At 36.3% G+C, this 19,283-nt stretch overlaps 1 protein-coding gene across 2 annotated transcripts in view; it reads left to right on the top strand.

Moving 5' to 3' along the window:
* KIAA1958 (KIAA1958 ortholog) overlaps positions 1–19,283 on the top strand; it is a 51,000-nt gene that overhangs the window by 20,062 nt on the left and 11,655 nt on the right. Inside the window, exon 3 of one of the 2 annotated variants that reach the window (XM_072404504.1) lies at positions 15,245–18,957. The exons of the other annotated variant lie outside the window; for it this stretch is intronic. Within the exon in view, the coding sequence (XP_072260605.1) occupies positions 15,245–16,293 (1,049 nt within the window). The 3' untranslated portion in view covers positions 16,294–18,957. Of the gene's footprint in view, positions 1–15,244; positions 18,958–19,283 lie in introns of those variants that run through there. 2 annotated transcript variants of the gene reach the window in all.

Here is a 19,283-nt window from a genome sequence, read left to right as displayed (position 1 = left end):
AGAGGGGAGGGAATCTTCCCTTAATTTTTTTAGTGGTTTTTCACCATTGGGTGACCTCTGTACACAAGTCAGATTCTCGCCCAAGACGTGCATGTTCATATCAGGTGAGAATCCTCTGACATGTGTACGTAGCCTAAAGCTACGTACACACTTCCAATGGTTCTCACCCGATAATCGGCTCAGGGCCAACATCAGAAGAGAATCTGGAGTGTACACCGCCTGTCGTCCATCACCTGAAGGAAGAACGATCCTAATGCAAGGAAAGGGGCAGAGCACACAATGAGGTGCCGCTCTGTCGTTCCCCCCCACCCACCTCTATAAAGCAGTACGTACAGCACTCATTCATGCATCGTGCAGTCCTTTGTCGTTGGAAATGTACATTCCCTCACCCATACTTTTCAATTGCCTTCTTATGAAGTCGCCTTTTTAGTCTTCATTTTTTTGTCTTCCAGTTACATGTGTGTTTTTATCAAAGTTCTGATGCCACACTCATTTTTTGCTGCTGTTTTGCAGCCTGTCCATTTAGATATTATGGTGACTATAAAACACAATTTTATATCAATATACAAGGTTAGGTTTATCTACAGGACTGTTCAATGAGAAAAGTGAGATTGTAATCTTGGGTTAAAAAAACACTGTTTAAAGCTTACTCTAAATTGATTTATAGACATTTTTGGGTAATATAGCTCCCTTTCCGTTGTTGTACTCTGATTTTGAGATCCTTTCTACTGAAATTAATGGGATAATTATAAATCTGTTGTTTGTTCTACATAACCACACTATATTTTCTTAGACACTATCAGTAAGGATGGGGGAAAACTGATTGCTAATCTAGTGGAACAATTTACAGGGAATAATGTAAATAATTTAAACAAAAAGCACATGAAACCATCTGACAGAAAGAATAGCAGCTGGCAACACTGACTAATTAAAAGCTGTCCTACCTGGATATATCGGCAGGGCCCTTCATTGCAGAACTGGGCTCACACATGTATAGGATTAAGTAATACCACATTTGTGATTAATTTTTTACAAAAGAATGGATATACACAGGGTGAGGTTATAAACAAGATGCAAAGTTGAACAAATAGTATAAAGGAATGGTTTAATGAAAGAATGGCCGCTTTCTTTGTAGAAGCTTTATAATTACTATTTTTGTTTTGTCGTCTGCTCTGCCTTTTTTGTTATAGCTGTTACATTTCTTCAGTTATTGATCACTCTTTAAGAAATATTGTTTTCATTGATTCTTTAAAAACTGGTGCAACATCAAATTAAATACATTATTTTTGTAATAAACCATTTCATTTCTTTAACATACATAGTAACTAATCAGTAGTACATTGACAGCAGAACTAAAATTCTTCCTGGTGGTGGAGTATATAAAGACTTCTACCAATTAAAGAGGTCATTGCATTTCTTTTCCCAATTTTTTAATATGTGCTTACCTTTTTCTATCAAGGTCTTCAGTAAACATACCTCTGTCGCCAGCAAATCATTGGTTTCCACTCTTGTTCTCCTGCCTCACATCCTTGGCTACCATAAGTTTAGCTGTTTTTTTCTACTTCCCCAATGACCGAGGGCCCAATCTTGTGCATGCATAGAGTGACACCAGTTACACTGGCTTGCATGGACACTGATCAATCATGCAGCCTCCTGGGATACCCACTGCATGTGTCAATCAAACTTACCTAGGCAAGAAAACCATAAGGAAAGGACAGAAAAAAAAATGTATACTAAAAGGTAATAAAAAAATTGTTTCAAAAATGTTTAATAATAAAAACTAGTGAGCATTTGAATAGTATAATTTAGAAACATGGTGAAAGGTCTACTTTGTTGTTTATATAATCAACAAATAAACATTTTACATAATTTTTTTTTTTTTGGTTCATTTTTTTCACATTTTTTGATTTGTAAGATTTGTAGGATTTCTCCTTTAAATTTTTATACTGTAAATAATTTACAAAGTGTAAAATTGTTTTTTAATATTTATTGCCCCCTGTAAAATGCCAGGCAGTCTATGCATTCCAAACCTTTTTGTAAGATAGTTTTTAATGCTTGGGCTGTTTTTATCAATGCTTGTAATCTAATCCTAAAACTGAGATTGCTGCTGATATGCAGATTAGCTTGTCCTTAAGCAGATACTCTGAAAAATGTGTTTTCAGTGCTTTAACCATTATCGAGAATTGGTGCCTCATTGTGTTTTTATACCCCCCCTTTGCCAGCTATGGCATGCTTAGGTGACCCTATAATTCCTTGTTTCTAAATTCTCATAAGGAAGGACTACATACACTGTCTTTCCCAGAAAGAGATGACCTTTTTTTGAGTAATTATTGTGTTACTGTGGTTTACTTGGGGAGAACGTAATTGTTTGTCCCTTGTATGGTAAATTATTTCATTGTAATCCCAGAAGAGCAACAAAATGATGCATTACTGAGAGCTCACTGGGGACTCGAGATAGAAAGTCAATCCTGTAACAAAATCGCCGCACTGCATTGCATCCCGCTGACAGGTGATAATAAATAATGGATCTGAGTGGCTGCACCTGTTATATTACTGCACAGCAGTTATTAGTTTACAATCTATGGTGAATGTACACTGCTCTATATCCTATAACTACAAACTGGAGCGTTAGTGTTACCATCATGTCTACTAACAGATGTACATTTTATAACATTATAAACCTACATTAAAGGTTGTGCTTTCTGTACATGGCATTTTTACAAGGAGAGCTGTATGGCATGGGTTGTATTTTCAGGTTGTACATCATTCATTGAACATTCACCCCTCCATTTTAAAACCTTGTTTTTCCATGTAATTTGAGATAGAAGCCCTTTGTGCTTGCCGTGCTTTCTATGCGTACATAATGTTTTACAGAGTCATCAATCTGATGTGGCCTTTTACAGGTTTAATTTGTGATACAGTCAAACTAAAGAGCAGCATCTTATGAGAAAATAGAGAAATGAAGGATTGTAGTGGACAAGTATCTGTGCAGTTTACAACTTGCAAATATACTAGTAAATATAAGATGCATCCCGACATTTAAAAATGACACTGGGTATACATTTAAACTGCAGAGCCATGGCCTTTATATCAGTAATATTATACCGATCAAAGACTTGATCTGCCCAGGCACAATGAAATTGAATAGGACACTCAAAGCAACCACGTAACAAACAAGTATTGTAAAGCAACAAAAGTAGGAAATAATTGATAGCACTACCCAAGGGGTGTATTTATAAAGCAGTGAATGTGCCAGTAACCACATTTTCTCTGAAAGTGAAACAATCACTGTAATATAAAACACATGCACCATGAAGATATATCTGTAGTATATGTAACATTCACTGTGTTATAAATATTTCCAGGGACCAGATGAACAGTAATTTCAAATATAAATCACATGCATGTATGTGAGTGTGGAGGGGTGTGCAGATAGCATATATAATTGTATTTTTTTCTTAAATTTATTAATAAACCTATTTGGGTTGGGAGAACCAACTAGCTTTTTTATATGTTTTGTCAACAGAAAAAGTACAATTTTGAGCTCCCCTAGAACAATCACCTAGGGGTGTATTCACCTACTCCCAGACCCACAAATATAATGTTACATACAATATCTAAAGCTTATGGGTCTAGTTATAAATGTTTTTACCCAAGATGCAGCCAGCTTACCTAAAATATACACATTTGTTACATTGGCTTCAAACCACTGTGAAAAATGTGTACATTTTGGAACAAGTTGGGTTAAGTTTGGGTGAGAACATTTTTAGGTGGACTCTTATATGTACTTTTGTAAATGCCTAGAATTGATTTGGTGAAATATGCCAAATGCCTGTGAACTGAATTTGATCATTTTATTGATAATTTATGTTATAATGTACAGGTAAGTATTGATTTTGTGTATATTTTTTGGCACAAAATATATATTCTTTATATTTTAAGTACATTGTATTGGGTATGGGTTTATGGGTATGAAAACAGCTTAAACATAATTTACAAAAAACAATATGTAATTTAGTTGTTTTTAAAGTAAGGCTAACTGAATTAATAACTAGGAATTTTGAAGTTTCCATCTGTTCACCTCTTTTTGGTCCTGTATGCTGCATGTTATGATCTAGAAATTACTTTTTTTCTTGGAAATGCTTTACAAAATCCTTTTCTCTCGCTGAAAATACTGAAGTGTTCATTGGTGGCACAACTAGTGTTTTATATGTTCTATAACACTGATACGTGAACTACTTTTTTGCTGTACAATTACATTTATGGCACAACATCATGTTTTATCAGTGCTGGCAATTCCAAATAAATGTGCCTATTCTATTATAAGTTACCATGTAGTAATATGTCATTCAGTGCAAAGAAATAAATGATTGTAAAAACCCGACAGATGTTCTACACCATCCCCACTCTACTAAAGGACTTGTTGTTTTGTCCCCATCTGAAATATATTCCATCACCTTTATTCTTATGGTACAGGTCAAAAAGTGAGGGTAAATCTCTACGATAGAGTCACGGACTGAAATAAAATCTGACAGAGGTTTTCTTTGCCTTTCAAGAAAATGGCTGTAGTTTGGGTTTTAGGTACCTGTGAAGAAAGACACAGGGAAGCCTCCATTGCTTCACACCTTATAATAACTCTGTCTACCTTGCTGACCCTCACACTGATAACACTGGTCAACAAACATTTTCTTGCCAAAGTCATTTTTTGGTTATGTTTGATGCACAGATTCCAAATATGGTAATGGTTTTGCTGGATTGGCTCTAGTTTTTGAAATAATTACCTCAATAATAACCTGATAGAAAATTAATGAAACATGACAAATAAGCAAAATTAGATATGCCTACCAATACAAAATTAAATTTTTGAAATACCTACTGTCAATATATTTGATATTCGGGATATTTGCAGAACTAATCACAAAGAAGTAATTTAAAAATGACTCCGTTTGTATGATTTCCTTATATGCTGATGATCAGGACAATCACGCTGAAGGCTCTAGCAGTAGTCTGCCATCATGTGTCTATCCCATCTGCCCTGATACCTTTCTTCCATCACCTTTATATCTTGATGGAACTTCTCCTCTTGTTCCTCACTGAAATTGCCATGGTTTTCTGGAAATTTTTGCAAATGGCTATGGAGATAGTGTACCTTTATGCTCATAGTAGCACCCAAATTTTTAAGTTTTGTACCAAGTTTTGTACCAAGTTCTTGACAACCGTGACATAGCTGTGCCAGGCAGAAGCTTCAGTATCAGTCATGTAACTTGTGAAATGTGAATAATTTATCAGTTTCCGAATCTGGGGTCCATCAAAGATTCCTGCTTTTAACTTTTTAGAACTCAATTCAGTGAAGAATCCACAAATGTATTGGAAGCAATCACCGTCCTTGTTCAGAGCTCTAACAAATTGCTTCATTAATCCCAACTTTCTGTGTAGTGGAGGGAGAACATTTTTGTCAACCATTGGCTTGTTAGTGATGTTCACTGCACTTTTTTCATGTTTTCCCTTGGAGGTCATGTCACTTTTTCCAGTAATCCTGCTTTGCGCTACTATCCCACAAGCAAATGAAACATGGGGACTTTGTGTATCCACTTTTCTGTCCAAGTAGGAAGTTCACCATTTTTAAATCAACACATATGAACCATTGGTGTTCATGATAGCAAAGCTTTTGTGAGACCATTTTGATAATTTCATATTCTTCTGTAAGTTTTGTTGAGTGACCAATTGGAATTGATGCATAGCAGTTGCCATTATACAGTAAAACTTATTTCAACCTTCGAGTGGAACTGTCTATGAAAAGCTGCCAGTCTTCTGCTCAGTATTCTGGTACTCCCATATGGGCTAGTAGTCCAGGGATGTTACAACAGTACACAGAGTCTCCATCTTCACTGAAATACGGTAGGAGTGTCACCTCTCTTGTCCTATAAATTTTTAACCTAATTTTTTAATTATTTTAACTTCCAGTCTCAGACAGTTCTTTTCTTTTAGCTTGGATGCTACAAGTTCAGATGCGTGTTTTGACAGACTTAGGTCACGTATTAAAGCATTGAGCTCTTCTTGGGAGAACTGCTGGTTTGATGAAACACTTCCTTCATATTCACTTCCACTGCTAACTCCTGGATTACATTCCAAACCCTGTATAGCCTCCATGTCAGATACAGGAATATCAGGGAGTGTACTGATCACTCGAATAAAAACATCAGCACGATGTGGCACAGGTCTTCTTGCTGATTCCAAATCAGGGTACTCCCACTTGTTTTTCTTGTAACGAAACCTTTTACATTCACAGCACAAAATACCAATCATTAGGATGATTTTTGGGCTCTCGCCATACCATAGGTACACCGAATTTCAAACTTTTCAGCTTTCCATTCATCCACTGACATAGACACTCTACACAAGTTTTGTATACCCCCATATGTGGAGTCCAATACATATCTTGGTCCCCCAGTTTAATACCAAAATATGCAAGATATGCTTGTTTCACAAATTCTGTAATGTTTCTTCTTTGGTTTTGCTGAGAATATTCACCACAAATGTAGCAAAATACACTAGGGTCATTTAAACAACTTCTTCATGAAGAACTCAAAATTCTGTAAAAAAAAAAAAGTGTGAATTAAAAGAAGGCAAATTAAAGTTTCATGAAAATAATGCTACATTTAATATATAAAATGCAAAACATTGGCGTAAATAAAGATTGATAATAATATGTTGTGTTAACATTTGTTTTTGGTAAAATTGTCTATTCTGATTCCTGTATCACAAAAACTAGTGCCAATTCAATGAAACTGATATCATTCCTGGATTCAGCAGACCTGAAATACACCAAATATTTTTAAAAAATCCTTGGCAAATGAAAAACATTTTTTCTTGTTGAGCTGTGTAATAGTAATAAGATCAGTGTATACACATAACCATCAGGCCACTAGCCATCGGAGGAAGGTTTGCATTGGCAACCTCCGTGTTGTATCTGCTGAGTGCACAAATACAAACATAGAGGCAGTCAAAGTATATGTACGTACTTGCCTGAGTCCCTAACAGCAAAGCTGAGAAAAAGGAAGGACAGAGAGAAGATTAATTATAAAAGATGTAGAGAATGACTGTTAACTGAGGAGAAATATGGAAAAGAAATTCAGGCGAAGACATATTATTACATTGCAAAGAAACACCAAAAATTACCTGTGACACTACTTTGGTCAAGATCCATTTCATACCAAGTGTTGTCCCTCAAAGACTTTTATGTCTTCCTCACTGTGATTGTTTTGTTGTGGCTGCAGAGAAAAACTCTCCTGTTAGTTTATGTGTTAGTACAGCGATAGCTGTATTTCTGGCTTACAACCTCATCAGAGAGACATCTTTATCAATCTTCAGTTCCTGTGTCGATTTTGTGGCAGGCTGCATATCAAAAAGGGCATGGAAACTCACTATTAATGCCATGTAAAGAAAAACATGCATTCATGTGTAATTTTCAAATAAACCTAGGGGTCTATTTATAAAGCAGTGAATCTGACATTCACGAAACATTCCCTGGTGGAGAGAATCAATGACTGTCAATAGCACAGATGGATGCTGTTGTGTTCCTGTTGGCAGATAGGGCCTGATTTATTAAAACTCTCCAAGGCTGCCGAGGATACACTTTCCTTAGTGAAGCTAGGTGATCCAGCAAACCTGGATTTCTTCTTTCAGTTCTGGACCAGAGCCATTCCAGGTTTGCTGGATCACCCAGTGTATCTTCTCCTTGAAGAGCTTTAAAAAATCAGGCCCAATACATTTAATTTCCCATAACAGCAATAAAAAATTGGTAAAACAAACTGCTTCAGCTGTTTTTTTTGTCCTGTTACACACCATGAGCAAATCTACATCAAGATATGTTAATTCTTCTGTCTGTTCTGTACTTTCATTGTATAGTCTGCAACTGCTATCTAGTTTTCAGTGGCTGCGTTTGAGATCTGAAAAAGGCTGGCCTAATTAAACTGGCAGTGCTGAACATGATGAAAGTTAGCTGAGGACAATGATATTTATAGTATGATAAGGATTATATTTTTCCAGCTATAAGCAATTATTGTAGTGCTAGTCACTTACAGCATACATTTGCATGAGGTTTTTTCCATATAGCAAAAATAAAAATACAGTTCATTACAATTCATTTGAAAGACTACTGTGAAAAGGTTTGTATATAAAAAGAACATTGGCCTTGATTTATTAAAGCTCTCCAAGGCTGGAGATGATACACTTCCATCAGTGAAGCTCAGTGATCCAGCAAAGTAATTTGATATTTTCCAGCAAATGTTTTGAATCCTGGACCAGATCCATTCCATGTTTGCTGGAATACATAGTTTCACTGATGAAAGTGTATCCTCTCCAGCCTTGCAGAGCTTTAATAAATAAGGGCCATTGACACTCCACTTGTCACACAAGGATTCATACTTAGGCTAAAATAAGGAGAAAGATGGTGCTGTGCACACTTCTGTGAATAAGCCCCTGCAGTGGGGAAAATGTGTCAAAAGATGATATGATCTCTACAAAGCCCCTAGTAGTGGTGAGGTGGGACATGACAAGTCATGTAATTGGAATACTTGTCTAATGTAAGATTAAGACTTTCAAAGTTGTTTTAGTTAAAAATGATAGATTAGACACTTGAGGCTGGAGCAGAAAGGATGTTTTTTTTCTCTATGATGAGCTTTAGGATGCTTTAAAGCGAACCTAAAATTGTATTTATTTTAAGTGCAAAAATAAAGGGTGCAGCACCTTCCCTTTCTGTGGGAGCGCAATACCTTCCAGGATACCTACATATCAGTGGGATCGGTGATCTTTTTCCCCACCCATGTCACCGAATCTCGTGCCTGCGCAGTGTGAGATTGGGTGATGTTTGAAAAAGAACCCAGCGGAAGAGTGAAGAAGACAGGGGGCTGAAGAAGAGTACCAGGACCACGCGGGACCCGATAAACGAAACTTCCCGATGGTTCAACGGATCTGCAGGATTCAAGGTAAATGTGTTTTTTTTATTTTGACTTTAGTTACGCTTGAAGTTGGTTCCCATACCACAACCCTTAACAAGTCCATAAAAGTCTATTGCTACCATCCATAACATAGAGGGCTATGGTTTGCAGTCCTCAAAGAACAATGCAATTGATAAGTGCCAGCACAGGCAGAGTCCAGAAAATTTACAAGATTTCTGGCAAGAACAGAAAGTATATTTTTGGACTTACCTAACAGATATAACAAATCACTATCAGTGACAGAGTTCATTGTTTTTGTATGATGTGTGCAGATAGAAATACACATTGTATTTTACTACAATCTGCTGAGTATTACTATAAGCTGCCATTATTGATGCTCTATACATATATTGATGCTCTATAAATAGTTACCTATATAACAGAACGATGTGGATACTGCACGTTTTGCCCTAAACATGGAGAACAGATTGCCCTCATCAAAGACAAAAAAAGAGAATAATAACTTCACCCTCATGTAAACATAATCCTTGTACAGCTGACGTCTGTACCATTTCACTAGTGTGCTTGCTTTGATTTTAAAAACAGCTTATATACATCTCTCTGGTATTTACAAAACATCTTGCTTTCCATTATCCTCCTGGCCCCTCTTGGCTGCCATTAAAATTTGTCTCTTCTTGTTGATTCATCCTAATTACATGTCAAGGACTACATGACTTGTCCCTTCATATTTTTAGCGGAAGTGTTCTCTTGTATTCTGTAATATGAACCACTCAACCTATGTCTCCACATTGCTCTTGTTGTGATTTTCACATACTAAAGGTTTGCACACATTTTCACAATTTGAACAATGTCAGTAACATTGTATAAAGTAATTTCAAGATACCATACCCTCTCCTTTTTACTTTATTATATGGTATGTTTTATTTAAAGGTAATCTAGAGACAGGAAATAAAGTTAACTTACAATTCAAAGTGTTCCTAAGACGGTACTGAGATAGTAGAGAACTATCTGTCATCCCTAGCAAAATCTTTGACCTATGGGAATGCAAAAAGTAGCACCTGCTGAAAGGTATCTTAGCAGTTACAGTCAGGATAGGGCTACTGCTACAGTGTGGTGTTTAATGTATAATAATCAAGCGTGTACTTCCCTACCAAGTTGCCTTTTACCATTCTGTCCCAAATACATGTGGCTGCAAGCTTGACACTGCCAGTCTAGTTAACAAAATTGCCAATGGAGGAAACATCCATGTGTCAACTTTTCAATCATCCTAAAATCAATATTGATGCAGCAGACACTTGCTAAACTATTGCTATATTGATTCAGTTTTTTTCAGTTTCTGTGGACCTATGCAGTTAAGTGTCTGCACATGATGAGGCAAAGATCCAGCATTCGTGAATACTTTTTAATCATTAGATCTATAAAATGGATAGAGAATGACAGCTCTTCTGGGCAGGGTCCTCCCCTTCTCCCGTGTCATTGTTTGTATCTGTCATTTGCTTCCCCTATTTAATGTTCAACGCTGCGTAATATGTTGGCGCTATATGAGTACAGTTCATTAATATTATTTATAATGTTTTTACATTACATTTAATGTTTTTATTACCTGCTCTTAGTTCACCAATAAATGGATTGTTCTCTCATCCAAATACTGCTTCATACTGCCAGGATTTTTTTTCTCCAAGACATTTTTCCTCAACTCCTAGCACATCTATATTGAATTCACTATATAAATGACTATAAAAAAAGGACAACCTCTAAGTTATAACAGATATATTCAACTTGTACCTAACTCTTCAGTTTTGAAACAAAAACATTCCATTGGAGGTTTCATTGGTCATATCTTATATCAGAATATGGTCTACCTAAATTTTTGGTGCACATCTATTTTAAAACAACATGCTGTCCATCTTAGATTTATGTATTTCTTTTGTCCATGTCACATAAAAACTGTTTATAGCACCATATTTCAGGCTTGTCGTTACCAAGGCAGGACAAAACCTTGTGGCCGTGGCATGAAGATAACTAAAGATATTAGGCCCGATTTATTAATGCTCTCAAAAGCTGGAGAGGATACACTTTTATCAGTGAAGCTGGGTGATCCAGCAAACCTGGAATGGATCTAGTACAGCTTCACTGATACAAGTGTATCCTCTCCAGCCCTGGAAAGCTTTATTAAATCAGGGCCATTAGATTCAAAGTGAAAAGTAGGGAGTGGGATTCACATCATTACAGACTTTGTGGTCTCAAAAAGGCACCTTACAGTTAAACACACTGGACCAGTAAGGCACACTGAAGTGGCAAACCCATGAACCGTGCAGTCCTATATGTCCATTATGCCATACAAGAATGTGCAGATAAGGTTACAGACTGAGATGAGTTCTAATCAGCCTAATTAACCAGTGTCCTTAACAGATCCATTAAAGCATGTTTTATTTGTACCACAAGAAGCGAGAAGATTTAGTAGCCATTGATAATAGTGATAAATCGCTAACTTCATTTTGTAATCTTCATCATTTTGTTATCGCAATAATACCTGTAATGTGCTCCTCTGTTGCTTTAGTAAAAGATGCCATTCATCTTGTTTGTCAGTTAATGGATTGTTTTGTCTTTGGGTTGTAATTAAATTGGTCACAGAGTAACACTGTTTTATATTGTCCGTGTCTGCTTCTAGTTCTATGATAATCCCTAATATCGCTTTTTACGTGGATGGAACCTGATGATTTAAAATTCACTTCAATAATGAAAAGACTTTGCTTCTGAACCTCTCTACCTTTATGATAAAAATAGCTTTTAAGCAAACCCAATACTAAAGTACACCATGATCCTTATCCCTTCCTCCACCCAAACTCTTAACACAAGGGGACCTTAAATGTTTTTCACCTGAAAATGGCATTTAAAAAAATGCAAACTTTTAGAAAATTAGCATTTGATTTCTGTATTTGTCAAGCGACAATTGGCTTGATCGCTACTTTATAGTTAGCCAGAAAGTGTATGCCATTTCACTTTCATTACATTGTCACAATAAAAAAAATTATTTTAAACTGAGGTCCAAATCACTTTTTTTTTTTTATAAACCTGGCATACAGAAAAAATGTGAAAAAAGTGCATGCCACTACTTTAGAAACATGCACCTTTAGGTGTAGGTAATGGCAAGTTTTAGATGGAGTAGGGAAGGAATAGAACTTCTGCTGTTGGGAAGATTCATAAATTCTGCTTTTCTTAATAAACATTGTCACTAACAGAAAATTAATAAAATTTCAAAAGATTCGGTTAAAGATATAGCAAGAGGTGCAAAAATATTCTACAAGGAGGATACTTGCAGCAGAGGTCTCATTTTGTCCCATTTCCTGTTGCATATCCAGAAGAGGAGGTGAGGGGATATCTTTCCAGTGGGACACAAGTAGCAAATAATGACTTTACAACACTGAATCCACATTTGTAACTGTATTACTGCATAAGCTAGTATTAAAAGTTTGTATTATTTTAAAGCACTAGAAAAGTTTAAAAAGAATACTAGCAATTCATATACAGGTATTCCCTGAGTTAAGGACATCTGACATACGGACGACTCCTAGATACGAACGGGGCTTCCCCGCTCGCCCGTGTGCAGGACAGAGCCTTTATGGAAGGGAGGGGAGAGGTTTGCATGACTTGCAGAAGAATTTTTTTGCTAAACACATCTGATACTGAGCTCTTCTGCAATCTCTTGTAACTCTTGAATGACCAAGACAAACTTTGTAGTTGTTTCTTTTTGCATATCAAAACACAGCTTGCTTCAGAAGTTAATGAATTTCTAGGTTCCATAAAGTTTTTTTTTTGCTTGTTTATGATTAACTCACAGTTAGGATTGTAACTGACACCTCACTGCATAATAATATGTTGAGACAAACATCTGTCCTAATTGCAATAAAATAATTCAAATAATGTATCTGTTCCGACTTACATAGAAATTCAACTTAAGAACAAACCTACAGTCCAGTCCCTATCTCATATGTAACTCGGGGATTACCTGTCTTGTGATATAAGACAAGCAATATCAATCTCGTAGCATATATAAGATCAATACCTGATCTAGGAGCAGTTGACAGACACATTTAGGAAATAAAACATATGTATAGTAAAAAATCTATACAAATGCAGGCACTCCCAACATTAAAAAAACTGCATGAAATCGTTATATAAAGATTAATATTTATTAACTTACAAAACAGCAATAAATACTGGGAAATAAATATTTGAATTAGTGCTGTTGCCATAGGTAAACTTTTCTTTCTATCCTTACTTTCTTAAAAGTTTAAGCAAACAAACTCAAATAAAATTTTAGAAATTCACAATAAAAATTAGTTTTTTTGTCAAAAATCTACATTTTTTTCTATAGGTAAATTTATGTATAAGCTTATAAATCGTTTTATAAGCTTATCACATGTTTGATTTTATAGTTTCATCATCATTTATTTCTATACTCAGGTAAAATAGTTTAGGTCTTTTTTGCTTTTTATAACTTTGTAGACATGCAGGTATGCACATTTTGGTCAACAGGAAAGCTGGAATTTGGAGCAGGCAGACTAAGCACCTGCATTGGGTGCCATCCAGTGAGAAATCTCCTAATTGTGTTTGACTAAGAGTTGTGAAGTTAGATCTGAATATTTTGAGTGCTACTGTACATTGCACATACTTTTTGCACTTTGCACTACTAGTCTTCTTAGGTTATCATACTAACTCCATCTTTTCCTACTAATGCATAATTATTGTACACAGTGATGTATACATCTTTTTGTTATGTTAGTCCTGCACATTAAGCTTTGAATTAATTAAAAGGCACATTTTGTTTGTCATCGGGTTACATGCACTTAGAGTTGTCAATAGGTTGATTTGCAACTCCACTGAAATACACGATGCCCTGATCTGTCCCATTATGAACAAAGTCTTTTAAAAGCTTATACTTTGAGTAGATTTCTTGAATGTTAATACTGTATGCAAACAAAAAAATAATCATGGCTGTTGTTTTCAAATATTGGCTACAAATAAAAAATGTTTACCCTGTGATCACCCTGTACCAACTCTGTTCTTGTATATACTTGAATATAAACCAACCAAATGTGAACTGGGATAAAATGAGATACCTACTTTCACCTTTCACAAAATGCAGAAAATCTGTCAGTCACTGCTAAAATCACTGTCCCATTTTACGTTATGTTTAAGTTTGTGTATTTTGCATTTTAAGTTAATGTAGTTTGCACTTTTGAGTTGGTGATCACTTGCTCTATAATATTTTGTTATTGTATTATTGTTAACTATCAGTAGAGGGCACTGTGTCCTCATGTAAAGTGTCTAACAAACTAATTTCTCAGAAGGCAGAAGTGAGTTATACAGGTAACATGAAGACACAGTGCCATCTAGAGTTCATTCTTCTAATGGCAATTTTAGGTTCAAAAAAAATCTTGGTTTATACCCAATTATGTAGTGTAAATGACGTTTAGTGTGTACTGAACATGTCTGTTATCAAGTAAAACTTGTGTAGACTTGTGTGTTGATTATCACAAAAGCCAATGAAATATAAAGACAGGCAACTATAGATGTTATTTAGGAGACATACAAGTTTTGTGTTCTCTGTTGTAAGAAAGTAACAGTGTGTTTTTTCATTCTGCTTTTGTGGAAACAGCATGTTGATTGTTTCAGTATATTGCCTAATAAATGTAATGGTTGTGAAACATAGGAAAACTTTAAATAGTTTGAAAACTTTAAAGAGTTGAATTTATTAAAATGGAACCAGTACAACCTCTGGTTTCACAAATGGAGCACATATAAATTGGCGGCTTAACTATTCACTTAACACATGATATAGTGGGATGAAAAGTTAAAGTTAAACTTCTTACACTTCCCACCCCCAAAAAATCAAGATGACCACTAATGCCAATCATTTTTTCAGCCAGACTACATGCACTAGTAGTGCCTAGTTACTTGAAGACTTTTCACTGATTTTTTTCTTGCAATGCTCTAGTACATCATTTGTGAAACTACAGACGTTGGCTGTCCAAACATGAGACAGGTATGTAAGAATGTTCTAAAATGTAATTTTGTGTTTATTAAAAACAAACGTTTGGTTTTTGTACAGTCTGATTCACCAACCTGTTTTCTTTTTTCTTTTTCCCCCTTTCCCTCTGATTTCAATATTTTTCTTTATTTTCTTTCTACTTTTACTTTTATCTTTTTTGCATCATTTATTTTTTGCTTTCTTTATTTCTTTTCTACCATTTATCCCTACCCTTTTCCTCACATCTCAGTATCTTTAGATGAAGATGAGGTTATAGCTGAATTGAATCGAGAACAGAATGAGAAAACAATTCGTAGCACACAAACGGCCCTACGCAACTTCAGGGATTTCATTATCTCCAAGTACCCTATGGAGACTAGAGAAATCTACATGATTCCTTGCAAGGAATTAGATGACTACCTGGCTTCCTTCTTTGTGGATGCTAGACAGAAAGATGGATCGGAATATGAGCCAAACAGCTTAGCCAACTATCAATGTGGGCTGGAAAGGTACCTGAAGGAGCACCGGTATGGTTATAGCATTACCAGAGACAAGGAGTTTAAAAGGTCCCAAGAAGCTCTAAAACAAAAGCAAATTGAACTAAGATGTAAAGGAAAAGGAAACAAACCACACAAATCCATGAAACTCACCTTTGCCGATGAACTTATCCTTAGAAAAAGAGGATTGCTAAGTCGATATAATCCTGAAGGTCTACTGAATCTTGTTTGGTTAAATAACACTAAAGCTTTTGGACACTGCACTGGCTTCCATGGCTCAACCCTTAAATGGGGAGATGTCAGACTTCGAGTACTGGAGACTGGACTTGAATTTCTTGAGTGGATGGGTCAGGAATGCCCTGATGCTAAGGTCAAGAGAGCGGGGACAGAATGCAGAGTTTATGCCACGCCACATTCACCGCAAACCTGCCCTGTTCAGGACTACAAGGAATATGCACAAAGGCGGCCTCCAGCTATGCGTTATGAAGATGCTCCTTTTTATCTTTCCATCAAGCCTGTGGTCAACTTAGCTGCTCTTCATTGGTACAACTGCCAAGCTCTTGGCAAAAATAAATTAGCCAAAATGGTGAAAACAATGTGTGAAAAGGGTAACATTCCTGGAAGGAAAACAAATTTCAGCGTGTATCAAAGTTGTAGTACCCTATCTGAAGCCCAAAGCAATCAACTAGTGCTGATATGTAACAATCTGAGCCAGCAAGCTGCCCAATCTATGGCTAGTCACTCTGGGACAGGAAACTTTATTGTTTCAGCCTCTTATGATTCTTCCTCAGACACTGCTTGAGCAGTAACTGTGATAGGATAGCGCCAAGGTTTGTTTAGGACCTTACACTGGTCTGAATTTCAAACTGTGATTTTATGTTACTAGCCCATTCTGTGTACGGCTAATTCACTTTAGAAATGGAAATAAAATGCATTATATTTATATTTTTTTTTTGGTTTCATCACAGATAAATAGACCTAGTTTTTGTATTGCACTTAGAATATTATTTATATTGTAGTGTTCAGGAAAAATGCATGCCATAGTCCTGACAAAGAAGAAAAAACTAAAGCAACTGTTGCAAGAATAAAAGTAACTTAAATAGACTGATACAAAAACCCAAGTAATAAGTTTGCCTTGACTGAGCACACAGCACAAATGGCTAAAATGTCAAATAATGGTGCTAATATTGTACACTTTAAACCTTAAAGAAATGACTTGTGTTGGCTTAGCTGCAAGCTCCTGAATGCCTGCCTGTTGGAAAATGAAGAAACAGTACTGATTTAACAGTATATATAGCGGCCTTTTTATCTTCTGCACTTAATTAAATTAAGCAACTTCGTCTCTCCTCTTTCTGTAATGTTCAAATGACATTAAAATGAGTTTTACTTTTTTTTAATTAGTATTATTTTATTTTTGGACATGTTTAGGATTTGTACAATTAAAGCACTGGGACAAGTGTTCATTTATAGCAATATGCAGTGGTGTCCATGGCGTAAAGACTGTTCTTCAATGCATCTGCACTGTGGTGAGCCTGAGCCCAGCCACATCTGAATATGTTTGTCTAAATATGTGTGGGTCTCTGAGGCATGTAAAAACTACTGAAATGTCATGTTCTGATCTCCAAATACAAAAAAATCTGTGTATTTTCTGTGTGATGTCAAGTGTCTTCTGTGATCTGTTTTTCAACATTTCTAAAGAATGGTCATTATTATTTATTACAATACACATATATTTAATAGACTAAAAGTCTTCTCAGGGCTGGTCTTTGCCCTGCACCCCATAACCATTTATTATTTGTTCATGTAACGTTTATGAAATGAAGATAAGGAAGTTAGTTAGTGCACAGAGGTACCTGAATATAACTTCTCCACTCCTAGAACCATGATGCCTTAGTCCCGTGGTGGTCAACTCAATATAGGGGGCCTCTGACATTACTAAAGGGGCTGCACAAAATTTTGGTGAATGCAATGTTGCAGAAAGTTGACAGAAACTCCAAACTTTTTACATGAGATGGTCAGATAATTCTACATAAGATGGTTAGAGAACCCAGACATGCTATAGACTGGACATGCTACATTAACAAGATCCACTGAGTATGTTGTGAGCACTCCTTGTCAGCAGTCGTTTTATTCTTACTTAGAACAAGCAAAGTTTAAGTGTCACCACATGGGTCCCTTTACCAGTGTAGCCTGGTGGCTCCCAAGGCTATGCTCACACTGACTATGAGGTTGTAGTGTGGTTAGTGCTTCCTCATGCCAGTGAACTGATGCCTCCTCTCAGCCGGTACCCTCTCCCAGCAGCAATTTCATAGAGAATAAATGGGACAGCAGTGAGTGGTGAAGTACTGCTTACTGCCACCATCTGTGAAATCTACAGATGCTGGTTCATTAGGAACCAGTGTTGTGGTGACCACACGGGAAGTTGCCAGCCACTGGGATCCGTGTGGCATCACTTGATCCTGATGCAGGTCTAATCCAGCCCTATATGTTACTCTTTAGCCCCTTCACAAATTAATCTTAGCACTCCAGCGCAGAATATAACTGAGTAATAAAGTTTTTAAGTAAAGACAACAGAAAATGTTGATCCAGGGAACATCTGATTGCCTAACACAGGGGTGTCAAACTCTGGCCCTGGGGCCAAATCTGGCCCCCAACATCCTTTTATTTTGGCCCCCAAAGGAATCCTAAATATGAACTTCAGCTGCCCTGCCGCTGCATTGAAGTAGCGCTGCTATTACAATTACTGGTATCACTGGCATCTATAGACCAGCAGGCTCTCTGCCTATGCATGGCCCTGCATTGAACTGTTTTATAGCCGCAAATAAGTCCGGGAATTTTAGTAGCAGGGCTATTTCAATGAAGAGGGAGTTTTAGCGGCAGGCCACTCATAAGATTTACCTCCGCATTGGCCGCGTCTGGCATTTCCAGCACTCCCCCTCAGCTGTACTTTTCCTTGCTGCTCCAAGGCATGGACTTGAATGGTTGGATTTTCATAGAAGAATATTGTTAATATTATTGTTAGCCTGTACAAAAATGTTACCATTGAAACTTACCTCATAAGGCTACAAAAAGAGTAAGAGGCATGAGATTTTTTCTTAAATAAAATTGAAAAAAAATGTTTTATGCCTCTTTCCCTATTATAACTTTATCTAGACTTTAAGACTTTATCTAAGACTTTATCGAGACTTTATCTAAGTTTTTAATTTTGGCCCTCTGTGTATTCGAGTCTGACACCCCTGGTCTAACAGGATCAGGATGGAATTTTATTCCCCGCTGGAACAGATTGCCGTCCTCTGAAACAACTCTGTATATAGAGTTTTATCTGGAATATGCTGGTCTGTAGTTTCTATGCTTATTTTCCTTGTGGTTAAACCTGTTGGACATTATGTAACTATGTAATATTGAAAAAATACTTGTGCCACATTTGATATTTTTTTTTATCAACATTAAAAGTAATTTTGTCCTGCTCATTTCTCCTGATGCATTTTCCTATTGGCTATTTAGTCTCATTAAATTTAGTCTCATTAAATAAAAGGAAGGGATGTCAACTGCAATAGACAGTACAATCTTTTCCAATTTCAGTGACCAGCTTTTAAAAAATGGCATAAATATGTGCAGTCACCTAGGTTCCTCCACTGTAAACAGTGGGCCTTTGTTAAAGCTCTCCAAGACTGGAGAAGATAGATTGAAAACATTTGCCAACTAATAGCAAGTGATTTTTAGGAAATTAATTCAAAATGTGAAAATTCTCTTGGGTTCTCCCATGATAGTCTTTCTGCAGTCCTGGGGAGC

Source organism: Pyxicephalus adspersus, chromosome 3 (assembly GCF_032062135.1).
Source record: "Pyxicephalus adspersus chromosome 3, UCB_Pads_2.0, whole genome shotgun sequence".
NCBI classification, from domain to species: Eukaryota; Metazoa; Chordata; class Amphibia; order Anura; family Pyxicephalidae; genus Pyxicephalus; species Pyxicephalus adspersus.
This window is presented reverse-complemented; position numbering and strand designations above follow the sequence as displayed.